The sequence below is a fragment of the Hoplias malabaricus genome, chromosome 15 (genome assembly GCF_029633855.1).
Source record: "Hoplias malabaricus isolate fHopMal1 chromosome 15, fHopMal1.hap1, whole genome shotgun sequence".
NCBI lineage: Eukaryota > Metazoa > Chordata > Actinopteri > Characiformes > Erythrinidae > Hoplias > Hoplias malabaricus.
In genome coordinates this window covers 13,135,743-13,156,528 of record NC_089814.1, presented here as the reverse complement: position 1 = coordinate 13,156,528, position 20,786 = coordinate 13,135,743, and the positions used below count along the sequence as shown (strand labels likewise).

The 20,786-nt window shown below is 37.2% G+C and overlaps 1 protein-coding gene across 5 annotated transcripts; it reads right to left on the bottom strand.

Annotated features, from left to right (window-relative positions):
• Nucleotides 1-252: 252 nt before the first annotated feature.
• LOC136668245 (succinyl-CoA:3-ketoacid coenzyme A transferase 1, mitochondrial-like) lies at nucleotides 253-15,412 on the bottom strand. 5 transcript variants are annotated; one of them, XM_066645634.1, is made up of 17 exons: nucleotides 15,271-15,412; nucleotides 12,771-12,888; nucleotides 10,638-10,728; nucleotides 10,097-10,232; nucleotides 7,633-7,782; nucleotides 7,371-7,477; nucleotides 5,370-5,430; nucleotides 5,182-5,289; nucleotides 4,289-4,400; nucleotides 3,592-3,686; nucleotides 3,283-3,331; nucleotides 2,677-2,749; nucleotides 2,236-2,311; nucleotides 2,051-2,140; nucleotides 1,881-1,961; nucleotides 1,243-1,344; nucleotides 253-917 (listed from the first exon to the last, which is right to left on the bottom strand). In XM_066645634.1, exons 1-17 carry the CDS (start codon nucleotides 15,367-15,369, stop codon nucleotides 882-884), a joined length of 1,584 nt encoding a protein of 527 aa, XP_066501731.1. In that variant the 5' UTR covers nucleotides 15,370-15,412; the 3' UTR covers nucleotides 253-881. The 5 variants fall into 5 exon arrangements, with proteins under 5 accessions (XP_066501731.1, XP_066501732.1, XP_066501733.1 ...); XM_066645635.1 differs by having other exon boundaries at nucleotides 12,771-12,885; nucleotides 15,271-15,405; XM_066645636.1 differs by lacking the exon at nucleotides 10,097-10,232 and having other exon boundaries at nucleotides 15,271-15,394.
• Between the last annotated feature and the right edge of the window lie 5,374 nt (nucleotides 15,413-20,786).

Genomic DNA, 20,786 nt, shown 5'->3' with positions numbered 1-20,786 from the left:
CTGAAATTGAACTCTTTTTATTTGGAAATCTACAGATATTCTGGGGGAAGATAATGTCACATTATGTGTGTGAAAGGATACGTACCCGTACGAAGTCTGATACTGAGGAAAGGCTAATGAGAGCCTTTGCAAACCAAAGCAATGAAGGTCCTTTTGTTTGTAGAAAACGGACTCATTAAACCAGAACCCAAACATCAACGTCCTTAAGACTATATTTTAAGCATTACTGAAAAATGTATGTACTGAAAAATGTATGAATTATAATATACCCATTTCAACTGAGTGCATATAATAAATCCCTTCAAATATATATATATATGACATGACACAGACACAAAGTTACTCATAATCAAAACCTGCTGGAACAGGTTCAGGTTCAGGTTCTTATATTTAGGTTTGTTGGGAGAATCCGTGTATATTAACCAGTTAGCCCTCTAATATATTTTTGTCATAAATTTTCATTTATTGATATTATTTATGGCAGTTATGGCACTCAGTGTCAGTTGCTGGAATCACATGAAGCAAACAAAGCCTTACTGAGACAAGTTCTGGCATGATATCAAAGCAGAAATATCAGTCTTCTGAAAGCTCCTCCTGGTTTAACGTTCCACACTGATCAAATAATGTGTCTCTACATATAATAACATTGTATTTGAACTGGTAATTCATTATTATCTAAAATCATAACATTCAGTCAGAGCTTGAAAAGGATCAACACAAATGAGGTAGATGGTGCCTCATAAGCCTGTACAGACATAAACTCTGTTAGCAGCGCCAAACCCAGCCTAAACCGAAATGTTCTACTTTTATTTTCTCTTCTACATTCCTTGGTCTCATTTGAAGTCAGCAGCAGAATACTGGACCTCCTGATTTATTTTACATCATATTTGCTGCATTGGTCTCAAGTTTGGAGATACCTGAAAATAATTAAAAAAGACAAGTGAATTTTTGGAACAATGTGTGTAGAAAAACTGTATCTTAGTATTAAAAAGACATTGAGAGGGAAACGGCGGTTTGGAAAAATAACAAGATAAATAGAACAATATATATATACTATTGTTGGTTAAGTGCCATGACATTCCCAGTACAACAACCAGTACTCTGCCTCGTCTATTGGATGAGTCATTATGTATTGACATTGTTTGTCATGAGTTAATCAATCTAGACAGAACAGTTTATACTAATCCAGTCTACAACAGCCTATTAATTTGCTCAATGTACTCACTTATGATTGACACTTACCTCAAACTCTGTACCAGTACAGGCTCTGATGTCATCTGGAGTTAGCCCCTCCCAAATCTCTATGAGAGTGAGTCCTTTGGTCTTGTCTACATTAAATACTGCCTGTTTGAGGGGGGCGTGAGGCTTGTTTAGCTTCCATTTTCCATTTATTTACAGAGTAGTATCATTTAAAGACACAAAATCCTAGCATTTTACTTCTCCTAACGCGCAGTTACGACGTTTGTGTGGATACACATGCCAAAACAAGGACTCAAAATGTCATTTATTTGAAGCACAATAGCACCCCCATGTGGACAATATAAGAACAAGCGCCCTTGTGGTGCAATTCCTAATCGTGAATGAGTTACAAGTCAATCCCATGAAGAATGTTGCATCTAAAAATGCCCTATTTCATGTTTACGTGATCATTTGTTGTTTTATTACCGTTTTTATAAAAAACAATATTTTTAATTATTTTTCCTTAGTGGCTGTCTGTATTCATTCTCATTCAAGAAGCCTATATATGCAGGGTGTAAGTAACAATTAGTGAACTTTTTATATCATTGACAATGTTTGCATATTATTCAAAGCTCTTTACATAAAAAAAATCCAATATATGGTCCCTTTAATATACTATGAGTTGTAGCATGGTTTCACACCTTCTCAGTGATAACGCGGTCAACACATTGCTTCCCAGTCAGTGGCAAAGTGCACTTTTCCAGGATTTTGTGTTTTCCACCCTGTGAAGGGGATTGGAAGTGTAATGTGAGCATGTTCTCATAACACAGCAATAGTGAATGTATATTTCCAGTTATTTCCAGTACTGTACCTTGGCTGAGTGTTCCATAGTGACTACAACTTTGGTTCCAGCACTGGAAACAAGGTCCATCGCTCCACCCATGCCTTTCACCATCTTACCCTGTGTAAGAAAGTACGAGATGCCAGAATAAACAACCATTGGATGTGAGACACGTTACAGCTTAGAAATTCACAAAAGAGAAGAGAATCTCATACTGGAATCATCCAGTTGGCCAGATCTCCATATTTAGAAACCTGCATCGCCCCGAGCATGGTGAGGTCAATGTGACCACTGAGGAGCCAGAGAATGAAAAAAGAAAAGGGGTTAATTTAAGTTGCTTTAACCCTGTAAAGGAGCAGTCAGTGATTTTTGCTCAATGTTTCTTCTTCATGTCATGAAATAGACATTTAGCTGACACCTAGTGGCTAAGATGTCAGAAAATAAATCATTCAGAAATGCTTTAAAATGGTAAACATCTCTATGGAGGATTGTTTTTTTTACACACACAAAGAAAGAATTTGATTATTTTGATTAAAGACTGGTTCACTGTTATTTAATAATTTGTGACATATATATGATATTATAAATTAAGGTTAACAATCACAACTGCAGTCCCACACCCTCTCAGGATGCAGAAAAATAAGGACACAACTCACCCCCTGATCATGGCGAATGATTCATCGCTGGAAAAATAGGCAGACCCTGGAAGAACAGTGACCGTCTCCTTACCTGGCGTAAACACAGTGAGAGAAATGGAGCCTATTAGGGTAGGCATAAATAACCAATTTTCTGGTATGTAAGACAACCTACAAAACAAAACTAATTATTAATTTACAAAGTCAAGAGAAGCAGCCCTGGAAATCATTGAAATAATCAAATACCTACAAATTACACTAGAAATATAAGACTCGAGGCCAAGCACATCGAAATTAATGAATGATGTGTGCACTAATTGGCCCAAAGCCTACATAAATGACTACACAATTGACCACATAATCCAATAAGCACATGTGACTAACTGTTAATGCATGCTATGTATTGTGAGCTCTGAAAAACCCAGCATCTACGTTGTCTGAAAAATACTGCAATACAGATCAGTGTCAATATTTTAATTGTGCATTTCTGATTCGTGAGGTCCACTTATGTTTTTTGTAAGTTTATGTAACAGCATACATAAACATCCATAATTCATTTGAACATAACATGTGTTAATTAATGGGAGAAAATAATGAAATATGGCAGAAATCATTATGAAATTTTACCTGCATTAATCAGCTCAGGATCTACCTCATTTTCTGTTGGATAAGGACCCTACAAACAAACACAAATAAAGTGCATTAATATTTAAGTGGGCTACAACAAATTATTGTTTCTATTTAAAATACAAAAGTGTGTTAATCTAGCTGCCTTAAAACGATGAATTTCAAGATGACTTCTCATAATTTAATTGAATATTACACTCTGATCACTGTTCTGCTGACTTATTATTACAAGTTCAATGAACAGCAGCAGGCTTATGTTGTCTTAACGTTAATAAGCACTGGGATTTATAGTGTGGTAATGCAGCTCACCAGTCCTAAAATGCCATTTTCACTTTGAAGATGGACAGTGATTTCAGGACTTATGTAGTTGCTGGCCAGCATGGGAATCCCAATACCGAGGTTTGCTTTGAAGTATGAAGTTAAGGTATTTATAAAAACAATAAAAATATATCAGTGAGAAAATTGCATACAGAAAATTGGAATAATATATTATTGCATCATGAATGCACATAACAAATTTATCCATCCATCCATTATCTGTAAGTGCTTATCTAGTTCAGGGTCACGGTGGGTCCAGACCCTACCTGAAATCAGGCAGGAATACACCCTGGAGGGGGCGCCAGTCCTTCACAGGGCAACACACACACACACACACTCACACCTACAGACACTTTTGAGTCACCAATCCACCTACCAACGTGTGTTTTTGGACTGTGGGAGGAAACCGTAGCACCCGGAGGAAACCCACGCAGACACAGGGAGAACACACCAAACTCCTCACAGACAGTCACCCGGAGCGGGAATCAAACCCACAACCTCCAGGTCCCTGGAGCTGTGTGACTGCAACACTACCTGCAGCACCACCATGTCGCCCCATAACAAATTCAGAACTATTATAAAGATATATTACTTATATTTAAATATAACATTGTTATAAACTGTTTGCAGAATACAAAGGGCAATATTTTCAGATGGTGCAGAAAGAAACACTGAGGATGGAGGATACCATACATCCCATCTTCAAACTCCAGAGCTGCTCGTCGAATGATTCTCTCCCTGGTTTTATCCGAATCTTTGGGCTTTGGTTTCTCTGCCTGGGACGACTGAACTATCCTTTTCTTCACATATCAGATACAAAGAGGAACAGGCATCAGTATGGAGAGAGATTAGTCACAAAATGTTTTACAAATGCGTAAATGTTAATCCACAAATAAAACACGAGTCACAAACGTTTCACTGTTCACAAATGAACACATCCCAATCTGTGTCTCACGGTCTGCAATTTGTATAAATACAGTTACATTCATAAGTATATGTTTATCTTATATATTTCACTATTTTATGCAAAAATTAATACATTTGTTTAAATTTAAATTACATATATTTGTAAAGTCGAAGCCTTTTGATTTGTGGATCAATCACTCGCGTGTTTTCCGTGACGTGGATTTGTTCATTTCCTCTCGCGGGATTTTGGATTTTGAGACTTTCCTATTGCATTTCCGATCCAAATACAAAAGCAGCCTGATCCACAGATGTGGCCCGCAGGCGAACAAGACACCACTAGGTGGCACCGTTGTTTTCCCCAATGTTTTAGGACCAAAATATATATGCAAAGTAAATAAAAAAATGTATTTATTTTCGCATATAATTATGAATGTAACTGTATTTGTACAAACTGCAGACTGTGAGACACAGATTGGGATGTATTCATTTGTGAATTGTGAAATATATTTGTGACTTGTGTTTAATTTGTGAATCAACATTTGCGCATTTGTTAAGTATTTAAGACCAATCTCTCTCCATACTTCAGCATTAATAAATACTTGTATTTAGACAAAAAACATTTCACATAAGCTTTTTACATATTTAAATGTATAAGTGTATTATATTCAGTCTTGCCTCTATTCTCTTCTCATAGTTGCTCCCTTTCACCACTCTGTCTATGTAGATACTGGGAACATGAATGTCCTCAGCAGCAAAACTTCCAACATCTACAATCTCCTCCACCTGCAGAACACAGGAACTCTCCTCAGCATACCCAAATAATCAAGAGACTAGAAAACAGCAGTGACATAGGATTCACAAACCTCTACTATTGTTACTTTAGCTGCTTTACACATGGGCTGATTGAAGTTCCGTGCTGTTTTCCTGCAGTTGCAAATGTGAAGAAAATTAAGGTTAATGGTGTGAAACATTAGAAACAACACATTTCCTTGTACCATTAAGTAAGTATATACTGGCCTTTTGTGGACAACGTGGTATATTGATTAAGTGGGTGTATCTCCAATAGAGCGATTTTATTTTAAAAAAACTTAGAAGCTTAAAATGAATAGAATTTCTTATTGTTGCTGTAAAAAAAACACATTTCTCCAAAAGTTTTAGGTTTTATTTAATTAAGTTACATCAACAAATCAAAGTTCGGGCATTATGGAAAATACTAGATAAAAATAAATAACCCTCCCACGCCCACCCACACAAAACCCTTTATTTTGACCTATATTTCCTTGTAGACCATATGAAGCCAAAATTTCATGTTAGCATTTATACTACTTTGTATTGTTGCTGTTCCTTCTCACAACAGAACACCAAGCAATGAAATGTTTCATGTTCTTAAGGTACAGGGTTGTCTTTGTTGCATTTTCTGTTTCATAATTCTCCCCACATTCTCTACTGGGGGCAGGTCAGGACTGCGGGCAGACCATTGCAGTACATATACCCTCTTTTTCCAGAGTAATGTGTGCAGCATGTGGCATTGCACTGTGTTATCAAAAAGTAAATGGATGGCCCTGGAAACCCTGGACCTTATCTTGAAGGCAGCGTATATTGCTCTAAGATCTTAATGTACTTTTCAACATTAATGCTGCCAACACATGTTTAGTGTAAACTACCTTTGCGCAAGGCCCTGACACAACCTCATACAATGAGAGACACTGGCTTTTGAACTTAAAAACTTTTTTATATTTATTATGGAACACACAACATTCATTTCTTCCAAAAAGGATCTGGAACACGGATTGGTCTGACCACAATATTTATTTCCACTGTGAGATGCCCAGAGAAGTCAATGCCAATTTCCAAACATGGTTAAAATGGCTTATTCTTTGTACAGTAAATTTTCAGTGGTGATTGCGAATGTAACTGTGTATTGTCGTGCTTGACAACCTGCTATTTGCTACTGATGAAAGACGGTTCTAAATGCAGTGCCATTGGAGGGATATACACAAGTATTGTACACTTGCTTTTTAACACATTGAAATTCCTTCAACTTCTTAAATCGTTCTTATGAATGATATTATACACTGTAGAACAAGAAATGTGCAAATCCCTGTCTTTTTTTTAAGGAACATTGCATATTTCAATACATTTCTCAGGCTTTTGTTGACAGATTGGAGATTTTCTGCCCCTTCTGCCTTTTGTGGAAATAGCTTTTGTACCAAACCATGATTTCAATCACCTGCTGAACTCATCTGTTTGAAACCACATCATTATTTAGGTTTTTCCTTTTTTTTTTTTGGGAATGTGTTGCAGGCCTGAAATGCAGGGGTGAATGTGTATCAACAACCTGATTAAGTTAACTAGACACAACAAAGAATATCCTGGGGTCATAATGTCTGCAATTAAATAAAAATCAAAGAAAATGCATGAAACACTGAATTTTTGTAATGTTCCATACTTCCCCAACTTTTTCTGATCTGGGGTTGAAAATAATCTTAAACTTCAATGTAAATCATTCCTTCATTTATTCATTTTAACCGCTTATCCAGTTCAGGGTCACGGTGGGTCTGGCCCAGATCCACTGGGCACAAGGAACACCTATGGATACTTCTGAGTCGCCAATCCACCTACCAATGTGTGTTTTTGGACTGTGAGAGGAAACCGGAGCACCCGTAGGATACCCACGCGGACACCCGGAGCGGGACTTCAACCCACAACCTCCACTAATGCCACCAATGTAAATCAAGGTAATGCAGTTTTATTTGAATGCATTTTTCTTATCTGGAATTATATCTGCTGCTTTTAAAGTATAAACAATGGAGGAAAAAAATGAATAAATCAAGTCAAATAAATTTCAAAATAACACTATTTACCTAAAAACAATATTCCCAGCTCTGTCACATTTCCAGGCCTTTATAAGTGCAAAGTCTCCAGTAATGGCTTTTTCCATGACATAGTGCCTTCCATTGAACTCTCGAACCTGAGGCCAAAAACAAAGATAAACTCACCGTGTGACTTGTAAACAGTGTTAAAGTAAACAGTTCTTTGGATCTGGGGCACTGATTCATCCTTTCATTGATTGTGGCTGTCTGCAGTTACAAATACAGAGGAGAAACATACAAAAAAAAAGACTACCTCTCTCTTCTCACTGGCGATGGCAACACTGCCGTCTTTGTTGTATTTGATGGGTGAGCCACCTTCCTGAATTAGTGTGCCATACCCTGTGGCAGTGAAGAATGCTGGAATACCAGCACCACCTGCCCTTATCCTCTCTGCCAGTGTGCCCTGTGTGAAACATTACAGGGAAACATTACAACAGTCTTTAAAACGTTCCACTTTGTAGGAGTCAAAAGCAATGTTTGTTTTTTAAAAGCAATTCCACAAAAAATCTAATTCACAAAATTTGATTTTTAACATTTAAACAAGCAAAAGACAACTGAGTTTCTTTAGTTTGACACTTGAGTGATGTGGTAAACATTGAATCAATAGATATCAGCAGTCACACAAATCAGCAGTTTTCTAAAATGGCTGTCCAGAGTTCAGCTACACAGCGAAGTTCTGAATTTGACTGGGTTAAGAGAAATTTTGGAGATGTATTTTATGAAATGCTTTGTCTGTCGGGGCTGCAGGGTGGTGCAACAGATTTTTGGTCCCACAGTCCAAGAGCATGCTGGTAGTTTGATTGGTTGTGTGAGATTGTCCATAGATTTGAGCAACCGGGTGAGAGTTTGTTGCCCTGCGATGAACTGGCACCATGTCCACCACCCAGTGACCCTGAACAGCACGAAGAAGGTACAGAAAATATTTTGCTGTTCATTAACTTGTGGTATTTATTAGCGTCATAGCTACGTAGCTGGAACGCTAAACAAGTTTTGGCTGATATTCTACATCTCAGGTAGAGATCTCAAGAGTGTAAAACTGATACTTGATTGCTCACTGAACCATTCATTTAGAAGTATCTCGAACATGCATCTCATTTAACAGCACATGGTAAATATGTAGCAATATGGAATCAATATGCTGTGAAAATATTTGCTTAACGTAGGGTGGGGTCGTTGTATGCTTAGCTGAACCTATGCGTGCTTTTAGGTCCTTTACACCTTTATTTGCTACACAAAACATGGGAATTTCTTTTTTAATTAATCCGATAACTTACATTTACGTTTCGGCAGAGATGTTCCATATGAGGGTAGGTACATGAGGTTTGCCTGACGTAAACAAGGACTACTGACGTGCAGACTGACCAATTAAATGTTTACAGAGTCCAATAACGGTAGCTCTACAGTCAGACCGTCCAATCCAAAGATTTTAGGCTATTTCACCACGCCCCCTTCTCACTCAAGTGAACTAATCAGAGTAGGGGAGGGCGGGACTAGTTTGTGAACGAAACGCTTCTTGAAATTCTATGTAAGCTCTAGAAAAACAAAATCCCGGACGTTTGTGAAATTCCGCCCGGACATTTTTTAAGTCTAAAAAGAGGTCATGTCCGGGTAAAAGAGGACGTCTCGTCACCCTACCTAACGACTTTATTCAATTTGCACTTTATCTGGAACCCCCTCTACTGTAATTAAGCTCCATACTGTAATTAACATATACTTTATACTTCCAACATTTTTGCTGCTAGCACACTTAACAGAAATTGTTAACAGAAATTATAAGAGGCTGTTCACAAACACCAGACCTGGTCTAACTTAACTACTACACCTAACCAAACTGTACTGTTCTATTAATACACACAACACCCAATAGTAACCACGGGACTATATATTCATTAAAGTTCACTTGTAAGTATAGCAACATACTTTCACCTTAAATCACACATCTGCCTTTATGCACCTATTTGTATTTATCGTATTGTATTTAATGTCTATTGTGCCTATTGTCTATGCACCTTGCCTTGTGTATTGTCTGTTCTCCTTGCACTACTTTCTCATAACCTTCATCTATTAGTGCACCTGAGCTTTGGCCTACCATACAGTTTTCTGTATTGTACAACTGTATATTAGTATAGTAATGACAACAAAGCAAGATTGGATTGAGTTGAATTGAACTTGTAAAGTTTTTCATTAAAGACATTTCCACAGGGAAGTTCCTCAGCAAACATATGCACAGCTTTACGGATCTTTTAAACACATGTATGTTAAATATAGACTTTACTGCCAATGTACCAAACATATCACAGTGTAGAAGATATGGTAAATGATAAAGGCAAATGTACTTGGTTCTTTTCTTGGACACACAGTTGTTAAATTCAGGCAGTTAGATGACACTAAAAAGCATAAAATTCGATGTGATTTGCAAAAAGGATTTACAAAGAAAATTTACAAAGTTAAAAATGAAAAATTTACAAAGTTAAAAACACAAAAACCTCCATTTACATTTTTGTCATTGAATTAAAGGGGAAAATATCAGGTCCAGAAAGTGTTGATACAGAATGTAAATTGAAGGTAAATTTTATTTGTTGTGTAAATGAACACACACACCTCAATAACTCTAGACTTATTTTAGTTCAGCTTTGTCGCCCCCAGTTATGATATGATTGATTAGAAGAAACGGAACTGGTTCTGGGTAAAAGAGTAATTCTACCTGAGAGGCATACCTGAGGAGTAAGCTCCACCTCCAGTTCTCCAGAGAGGTACTGCCTCTCAAACTCCATGTTCTCACCCACATATGAGGAGATCATCCGCTTGATCTGCCTGGTCTTTAGGAGCAGGCCCAGCCCAAAGTTGTCAACTCTGAGTGGATTAAAAACATTAAATTTCTGGAATTAGGCAGAAGCTCTTATTCAAAAGAGCTTAGTGAGTGATTTAAGTATTTTGCCCAAGGACTCTTACAGGTACAGTATGGATTGACTACCTACGTGGGGAATCAAACCTCAGTTTCTCATTTAGTATTGTTTCCCACTGTGTTAAACCAAACATTACATTTGACCCGATTTCCTTGCAACTATAGATTTGACATATTAGTCTCCCCCTCTTTGCTCTGACCTTGTCTTTCCTGTCTGTGGACTGGACAAAGCTATTTCCCTTTTATATTGTCTAAAATGTTTGGACAGGAACCCACTGTAGGTAATGTATTGAGAAATGTTTTATCATAACGTAATGTTTCCTCATTATGATAACAGAGATGAAGTGTTATACCCAGCATTGTTGCTGACAGCTGTGAGCTGTTTGACTCCTGTTTTCAACAGACTGCTGATGAGGTTCTCTGGTATCCCACACAAACCAAAGCCTGGAATAGAACAGTGAAAAACACACGTGATGAAGGGACATCAATACAGGAAACAGCACTTGGGAGGCGAAAACATCTTATCAGTTGGAAAAGAATCCATTCTGCTTCTAAAAATACACATTCACTTACACTTCAAAGGAAGTTTTAGCCTTGTACTAACTGTGTATGATTATTATATTATATTAATTATCAACATGTAGTTATAAGACACTAATGTTAGCACTTTATTAGCACATCCTTTTTAGTTTGATTGATTGGAAAAAATAATTAGAAGATTTTGAGGTTGCTTCCTATGTAACTCACCACAAGGCTTAAACAGGCAGAAAACTCCTTTTAACTGCATTATGTAACAGGGTCCTTGAGTGGTCTACAATGGATTTCCATGTGTAAATAGGCAATAGTTTTATTCAACACTTTCTGGGTGAGCCCAGATTTATATTAAAAAGCCTCCATTTCAAAACATTTGGCTTTGACCGCACAACACTGGAATTAAGGGCTCCAGACTCCCTTTCCTCACTCATTACATAACATTTAGTCATGTTCCTTATTTCATTACTGGAGTAACTGAATGATTCATAGCCCACAATATGCCCAAACCTTTGTGAACACCTGCTAATGTAATATTGAAATTAAGTGTCTCAACAGCGAGTCTGTCTCTCTTCGCTCCTCTGGAAAGACTTTAAACTAGACCTTTGGACACTGATGTGAAGGAAGATCAGGTAGTAAAGATTAGTTAGTAATGATTAGTTCTGAGTCACGTATGCCATCGGCTCAACCTTAATATATTGAACGGTGCCCCATCAGAGCAGAGAATGCAGATCCACTTTGTGTGAAAATGATTTTTCCATGCCAAAGTTAGCTTCTTATTCAACTTTTCCATTCCATATTTATCTATGTCTTATGCTGGCTCCTTGGTTGTGTTTTTTTTTAAATAAGCCAGCATGCAAATTCTAATAATAAAATAAAATTCTTTCTAAAAAATTAATTTTCGGCTACCAAAGTTCAGTGTTAAATGATGAAACCTTAAATGATGAAACATAATTACCAACAAATCACTTTTATCTGAGGAAGGCTGTGTTTTCAGTGAAAAAAAACATGTGATATGGTAACACTACAGTAAAACTTGCAAGAACGGTAAACTAATTTAAAGGCACATTTATTGCAGCGGGACTTTAACCATCAATTTATTAAGATCCTGTCTACATTAATCTGAACAGCTGTTTTCAAAATGTTGAAAGGTCTCATCTGCATTTTGGCCTTCTGTCCACAGCTTGTTAGGTTTTGAAACCTCTGTTATCATTGTGGTTGTGTGGAAAGGATGAATGCAGCTCCACGTCTTTTCTCTCTTTATTAATTGAGCATGCATCAAGATTTACACGGTAGACCACTAGGTTTTTTTTGTTTGCATAGAGACTGACTCCATTTTCTTGTACATTACATTGCAGTGTGGCAGAGAATAAACTGCACTCAGTACTTTTAAACCCCTCACACAAAGCTTAATATGATAATAATTTTACACAATGCCCAGACGACAGAAATTGTTATTAATGTAGTGTGGCAAGAAAATGTTTAATGTCCAGTGTTTACTCATGTTTTCAGGAAACTGCTTTGGTCTCATACTAAAAGGAAATCAACAGTGATGATTTGTTTGTTTTCATGTGGACCGAGATATTTTGGTAGTCTGTAATCCATGGATTAATATGTTTTTGAAAAGAGAGAAAAATAAACTGTGTTAAAAATATAATATAAACTATGATAAAAATATGATATAAACTATGATATAAAAAATATTTGGATCTGTGTGGATGGGGCCTAAGACTTAAGTGAACATAGAGCCTAAGGACATAGTTGGTAAAACACAATTTTCCTTAAAGCACTTAATTCATGGAAGCGGACCGAGGCATGTTTCAAACTGCCATTACAAATCTGTGGTCGAGTTAAACGAGTCCAGTGCTGCTGTGAAAATTTGCCCCTTGAACTGCTTCCAGGTTGGAATATGTTTTTCATTGTTAAAATGGGACAAAATAGGATTGTGCTCATACCTCCAACCAGCAGAGTGGATCCATCTGGAATATCTTGCACTGCTTCTATAGGACTGACATAGAAACATGCATTTCTGTAGTGGGAGGCGGAAAACCAGCAGCTGTTACTGCATTCCTGCTGAGGAAATGGGACACAAATTGCCATCACAACCAACACATTCAGAGATCAGTGTCAGTCACCTTCAGAGTCAGTTGCAAAAAGAAATAGGCCCTTGTTTCTGTTTTTAGAAGACAGATCACTTTACAAGACATAGACCACATACGTTTGGATGGCCATGGTCAAAAATAAGTTTAGTACAAAATGTCTAATGCATCCAGGCCAGTAGATGTCAGTAATATGGGTAATATGGGTATTTAAGAATAAATAAAAATAACTGAAAAAAATTACCGATTCCTCCTTTTGAGTTTAATGGACTTCCAATAATAAACTGACACTCATTCTTCAGCTGTCAATTTATTATTTCAAGGTAATTTAGCAAATGTTTTAAAGGAGCATTCAGCCATTTTCTTCAGTGAGTGATAGTTTTTTACTAAATGTTTAAAAGTAGTTAGATCTATAAGTAAAAACATGTTTTGGTTTTACAGTCTATTGACAAATTGGGGCCTGTTAATTATCCCTGTTTCTTTAGTTTCCAGGGGAAAAGTGTACCTCTCATTTGAACAATGAACATGAACAAAGCTTGAAGAATATGAAGTCAACACGCGATTTTTATCAGCTGTATAGTGATATTGGTAAAATGTTTTATTCTGTTGACCTTGAAGGAGCATTAGACGTTACACCGTTGCTTTAAAGTATTACCTGCATTTGGCCACGACAGCAGGTTAGGTACTGATTTTGAATGATGAGTTCTGGATACCCATTTTATAAAAACACAGAGCCACTGCTCCAGACTATGGGAGGGTTTTATGCCCCCATAGAAACACTTGAACTTGGGCATTGTGACTTTCAAATAAAATGTAATTCATTTCTGATCGTTTACTTAACGGACAAAAATACAAAGAAAAGACTTTCATTGTTTCTTTACTGAACAGCTTGACTGTTTTTTTTTTATATAAACTTACTTTAAATCTGATGCCTGCAACACACATCAAAAAAGTTGGGACAGAGGCATGTTTACCACTGTGTTACATCGCCCTTCCTTTCTATTACACCGTAATTGCTTGGGAATTGAAGATGTCAACAGTTGAGTTCTTTTATGTAGTACTTTTCCCAATTCTTGTTCCATAAATAACATCAGCTGCTTAAAAGTCTGAGGTCACCATTGTCTGATTCTGCTTTTCATGATTCACCAAGGAATGAGATCCGTACATTTATGTATAGAATGTCTGACCTTCTCCATGTGTATGAGTGTTTCAGCCTGCATTACGTGGCCATTTTACATTTATGCATTTTGGCAGATGCTTTTATCCAAAGCAGCTTGATGCTTTAATGTGCAGTGTTGTCTTAGGGTTTGAAGGTCATTCTTACTGCTTTGTCTGGTCTTGCCCTACACTTACTGAGATTTCCACAGAATTCGTGAATCTTTTTTTTTTACTATTATTATATATGGTAGATGGTAAATTCTCACAATCTTGCATTTAAACATGTACTTTTTGAACTGTTTGACAATTTTATCTTGAAGGAAAAAAGAGAAAGCCTTGACAACCACTTTGCTCACAAAACTGGACATTTGGTAGATGTTCCTTAAAATATTTATATACAAATGTTTAGAATTCATCAAAACGATGTGTTCAATATTCTATAAATGTTTCTCCCCCCCTCCCTTAGTACCAAAATTGTGGGAGTGTGCTGCAGGCATCAAATTCTAAATTTGTTTAAATTTACAAAATACAATCAAGTTTTTCAGTGAAATATTTCAGTGTACTTTTTTCAGTTAAATAACGCTTCAAGAAAATGGATAAATCTCTTTGAAACTATTCTTGTTTTTATTGCACCTTACAGTGTCCCAACATTCCTGAAAATGGGTTTATATATGAAATCATATCTTTGATTAAACAGAGATGATCTTTTCATGTCGGCAAAACTCTAAAAAAGCTGATGTTGCAATGTGGACTTAATGTGTACTCTGGCAAACAGTGCGACTATTTGAATAGTAAATCAATACAGTGACATTATTGCAGCATGTTCCATAGAGAAAAGGAGACTGCTCAAATCCAAAGAATTACTTACTACTATACTCTCAAATATAAGGTGTTCCACTGTTCTAGTAAAAGTAATTGCCCAATCGAAAATATTACACAGTAAGCCAAGCATATACAATTATAGGATTTCTGTATAATTTATTTTGTCTAACAGATCAATTAATGAGTCAAATGCCCTCACTATCACAAATGATAAGAAATAGACCAGTAATTGAATTACTGATATCATTCAAACAAAACCAATTTATTAAAAGCATTAAAAACTAATGAAAGCATGATTATTGTTCTGGGAATATCTGCATATGTTGTAATGAATATATTACATATTCAAAAATCAAAACTCACTCAGAGAACTTACCTTGTAATACTGAGAATGGGTAATTCCATGAGCTCTAAATGCTGCTGATATGTTTCTAAGAAATGAAGCTGACCTAAATCGCACACTTTGAAAGGCCATATCCAGAACTGATTCTGAGTTTTAAAGAAAAGTGCAGGTAAAGAATTCACTTTTAACAAAAAAAAAAGAAAAAAAAAAAAGAAAAAAAATCTGAACTGATCCTGCTGCACTAGGAAGACAAGAGGAGGGACGATTTTGCAGAGCGTTCAGGGACAATGTGGACAACTGCCCTACTACATTGTCCTTGATTATTTAAGCTGTTCGGAAAGGCCGTTTTGTACAAGTTATCTATTGTTCAATCAGGAAAACAAACTTATTTAACCACAAATTACAAAGAAGCCTCATCAGCTGAATAAACAACCCTTTGTTTGGTTTTTCAGCCCTTTACCATTCAGCTATTTTTTTCTAAATCCCCAAAATTCAGTCTTTGAACTTATCTGTATGCTACATGTAATCCCAAACACTTTCCTTTTCTCAATGAGATCAGCACAAAGAAGAATTTTAGTTCTGTTTACCTGAAAGTTTCTGTGATATAGCAAGTTTTGCATTGTGGTTAGCAGGTGAATTTTTTTTTTTTTAGAAAATCCTGTTCATTATTTTCTTTTCCTATCCTTGCGCTAAGGAATTATCCTGTATATTCCCCAATAAAGGAATGCACTTAAATATACTTGCACTATACCCAAGCACTGTACACACAATTCTTATCATCGATGTCCAATAAAAAACATGAATCTGCAAAATAGCAACTTTACAGGAGAAGGAAAAAAAACTTGACTTTCAATAGAAGTCAGTGTAGAAAATGAATTCCAGGTCATTTTAAAGCATTTCTATTGGTCCATTCATCATTACATTTTCACACAGCTGCTGTGTTTAAATAATATGGCAAACTAAATATTGACATAAATGAACATACAGATGTTTCATCTGAGAGCGACAATTTGCAGAGTATACAATAAATTCAAGAACTATTCAGTCAGAAACAAGTATCATACTGGGTGAAAGTGATGCATAAATTAGTTTAGTGTCTCCCCCATTAGTACAATCTTATTGACATTTACTACAGCTTAAAGGGTCAAAAAGTTCAAGTGCATCCTTCCTCCCACACATAGAAACAACAAATACTACTTAGTAGCTTGCAATAAACTGTGCCCTCCTTGTAACTACAGTATTACATAATACAACTTTAAAAGCTGCCGATCTAAGCAAGGGCGGGAACTTTTAATTATACAACAGAGGTTTGCATTTGTAGCTTCACACAACTCTCTGCACAGCACATGTAACCGAAACTTCTTCATTTGTAATTATTAGCACAAAATACAGACTGTTAAACTACTGAGTATAAGGTATATTTGAAATTGAGTTAAAGTTACTGATAAATTAGTATAAGCCCCACCTCCTGGTAAATCTTATAAACAAGTAACTTCACACATAAAGCTGTACACCGGGTGATGTTATTAAAAACAGTTAAGCTCTAATCACTGTCCATACAGGAGGTGCACTGCTTTACAAATGAGAATTAAACTGATAGAACAGTTTCCATGTGGCAATTGAATGAAAGGATTTGCCTCACACCAAAACACTGTCAGGTGCAGAACATTGTGTACAATACAGACTAATTATACCTGCCCAGCGGCAAGGTTCAGTAGAGCACAGCGAGTCTCACACGTTCATGAGCTGCACATGCCAGGGGTCAAAGATCGCCTGTGCTGGAAAGTGTGACAGCTGCAGGGCACCAGATGGCTTTTACTTGGGAAACGTTTAAGTGGATACTGATATACGGCGCAGACCTCTTTCAGTGGGCACTCACTGTGGAGCAAGCCGTGCATCACCACACTTTCAGATCAGGGTAGCAGAAGTCAATTTTATACTGGACATTCATATCAACAATGAATAACCATAACCACACAGCAGCCTTCATACTTTTACCATCTCAGCTCTCACAAGGATGACTTTGATAGACAGCAATGAATGAAAGAGATTATAAACACAATTTGTAATTGCAAACAATTCTGTTAGTGATGGTCTCAACAAAGTCTATTGCTGATGTTAACAGGCTTTATCTGGGCAAATTTTGACCTGTTTGTCCAAGGTTCTGTCCACATAAGGCATATAGTTAAGAAGAAAATTTTAACAGTATTGTATATAATGACACTTTACTAAAGGTATTAACATTCAGGGAAAAACAGTGGCGTTACAGGTAATGTTGCTGCCACACAGCTCCAGAGTCCTGTTTATGAATTCAGTTCTCACCTTGTGTCTCTCTCTTTGAGGGGTTTGGGGTGTTCTCCCTGTGTATAATTGGCTTTCCTCTGGGTTCTCTTGTTTCCTGCCACAGTTCACAAACGCTTTGATAAGTGGATTGGATATGCAACATAGTCCATTAGATGTGAGTGTATGAGTGGCTGAATGAATGCTGATGTCCAGGGTGTGTTCCATGTACGCTCTGGACCACTGTGACACAATGAAGTGGTTACAGAAGACAACTGAATGAATAAACGTATTAACATTCAAATCAAGATTCACAGAAATTAATACCTTGCTCACTTTGTGTCTCTAGTGCCAATCTCCTTTAACTGGCTAGTGACAATGAGCATTATATTATTTTAATCTAGGTTGGTCACATTTTTTTCAGTGGAGCTTTGACAGTGAAAGTCTGTATGCTGTGGGTGTGCAACATGATAGAAAGGCAAGAAAAACACATCCATTTCATGACTGGTTAAGTGCTGGAAGATCCACTTCTTTTGTTTCTCTCATTTACACACCCAGGGGGCAGTTACACGCTGTTTTTTTTTTTTTTTCTCAGAACATTTGATTGACAGCTGATGGAATGTGAGTATTATTTCAGCGAATATTACAAAACATACTCTGACAATAATTGGCTCACTTTTAACAGGTAAATCACTGGATGTTCTAATTTTAATATGCATCATTTAGCTATTTATTAAGATCAACATTTTGATTGAAATAGCCTTCTACACACTGTTTGTTTATGGTTTGCCACCTTGGACTAAATAGTAGGTAATTGTTCTATATGTGGTCTCCCAGTATACAGAGCTATAATCGTTATATATATGACACATCATAATATGATGTATGGTTATGAACATACATGATAAATTTCCATGGTAATGGTGCCTGATGATAATTATTATTACATAATGCATACTACTTTCAAGTGTAGCATACAGCAGTGTATAATAGTGAAGTATAAAGTACAGCGTATGCTATTTTGAAAATAATCTTATTTAGCATGCCCTGCTAATGAAATCCAGGCTTTCAATTGACATAAACAGTGTGCTATTTTTAGGTGTTAAAGTGATGTACAACTGTGGAACATGTTCAAGTTGCTTTGGTGGATAAAGTGTCTCTGGCCTCAATCTTTTATTTCAGTGGAGTTCAACCCCTCCCAACTTTAAAAGCAAGTTTGTGCTCATGCAGGAAACTGGCTCAGCAGCTAGCATATTTTAGCCTGAACAACTATGCAATAACACAGAGTGTTATTAAAGTCCCTGAAACTTTCTGTGAAAAAAGAAAAAAAAAATTATAAAATATTATCATTTTTCTTATAAATCCTCCCCAAGTGAGGTAATATTCCACTTAATATACTGGTCACTGTCACAACTTTAGGCCTACTTGTTTACTGCAGCGTTTCGTAATTAACCTTTCCCCTTAGTTGAAGGCTGTAGATCCAGGGGTCCGTTTACATAGAGAATTGTAGTAAAGAACTGCGGTTGCTGCTGTTGTTGTCGTCAGGTTTGATGGTGGAGCCAGGGATGTCTGTGTTTCAGGGTGCCTTTGTGTTTGTGCTACTTTCTGGTTCTTTCTTTTCAATTAGGCGGTTATATTACCGTTTCAAGGGAAGTTTTCCTTGCCACTATTGCTTTGCTAATAAGCATTATACAAATAAATTTGAAATGACTTGATTGACAGTGTCTGTGCCAAACATAATTGCTCAATTCATAATTGCTAATGCATAGTTAATATGACACACGTTGAGAGGAGCCAGTTGAGTTGGTTCGGGCATCTGGTTCGGATGCCTCCTGGACGCCTTCCTGGTGAGGTGTTCTGGGCATGTCCAACGGGGAGGAGGCCCCAGGTTAGACCAAGAAGACGCTGGAGAGACCACATGTCTTGACTGGCCTGGGAATGCCTCGATATACCCCCGGAGGAGCTGGAGGCGGTGACTTGGGAGAGGGAGGTCTGGGTTTCTTTGCTCCGACTGCTTTCCCCGTGACCCGGATAAGTGGTGGATAATGGATGGATAGATAAAGTCTTTTGGTGTGAATAAATATTGTCTAAATGCAGCTAAACCTTTTGATCAAATTCACTTTTCACCTTAAATAGGCCTGTCTGGTGCAACAGAAAGTTTAAATAAGAAACTAGTGAATATGAAGCTATCCAGCCAGCTCTGGTTCTTGAATCACATAATATACAGCGTATTAATTCTACAGACTTACAAGAAATCTTTGAACAAAGAGGCTATGAATGGGGAAATATGAGCAGCCGGACACCCAGCGGCGAGTGAGTGTGTGAAGTTTGACAGACCCTCAGCAATCTGCATACCCGTTGTTCCATACAATTACTTCTGCTGTGGTCAGAAAAGTGCACTGGGATTAAATGGATCAGGGTTGATTTCATATAAATGTGTGCCATGTCCCAATAGCAATATGTTGAATAGAGTGAAGGAGAATATGTAAACTGTAGGACGGTCAGTGAGTTTTACAGTTTGTGACTAGGCAAAATTAGGTAGCTTATGGTCCACTATAGTGGATTTGTGATGCCTGTGGCATAGATGACTCAAAATGAAATGTAAATGCTAGTTAGGGGGCAGTACAGAATAATATGTCATTTTATGCACTCTGCAGTGCCCAAAAAAATGTTGGACTGGAAAAGAATTTAAGATAATCACATTTGTCCTGCTAACATAACATTTAAAGATAAGGTGAAAAAATGCAATTCAAAGCATTTAAGAAATGCACTGATATTGTGAAGCACCTGTAAAACCTGTAATTTTCCCAGGCATAGACCCAATTCAGTTTCAGCTGTTCTGTTTTTTTCCGAAGTACTTCATCTATCTCTATCTATCTTTACACTTATATAGCGCCTTTCTAGACACCCAAGGACGCTTTACAATCCACACTGCTCAGAACGCTCAATCCACACACACACACTGGCGAGAAGCAGCAGCCAAACGCGCACAGCGTACTCTCGACCAGAAATGACCGTCAACCTGGAGGACTGCTTTGGGCACTAGGAATTCACTCAGGACAGAGTGCCAATCCATATCTGGGCACACATTCACTCACACAAACAGACATTCATTCACATACTCACTCATACACCAGGACAGTTAGAGAAGCCAATTCACCTGTGGGAGGAAACCGGAGACCCCAGAGGAAACCCACGCAGACACGGGGAGAACATGGAAACTCCACCCAGATGGGACTTGAACCCACTAAGCCACCGTGCTGCCCCAC

Coding starts and splice junctions, on each gene's coding strand:
- LOC136668245 (XM_066645634.1), bottom strand. CDS start 15,369: ATGGCCTTTCAAAGTGTGCGATTTAGGTCAGCTTCATTTCTTAGAAAC. Junction 3,332..3,591: donor AAAATGGCATTTTAGGACTG/GTGAGCTGCATT, acceptor GTTTGTTTGTAG/GGTCCTTATCCAACAGAAAA. Junction 1,962..2,050: donor CTATGGAACACTCAGCCAAG/GTACAGTACTGG, acceptor TCCCCTTCACAG/GGTGGAAAACACAAAATCCT.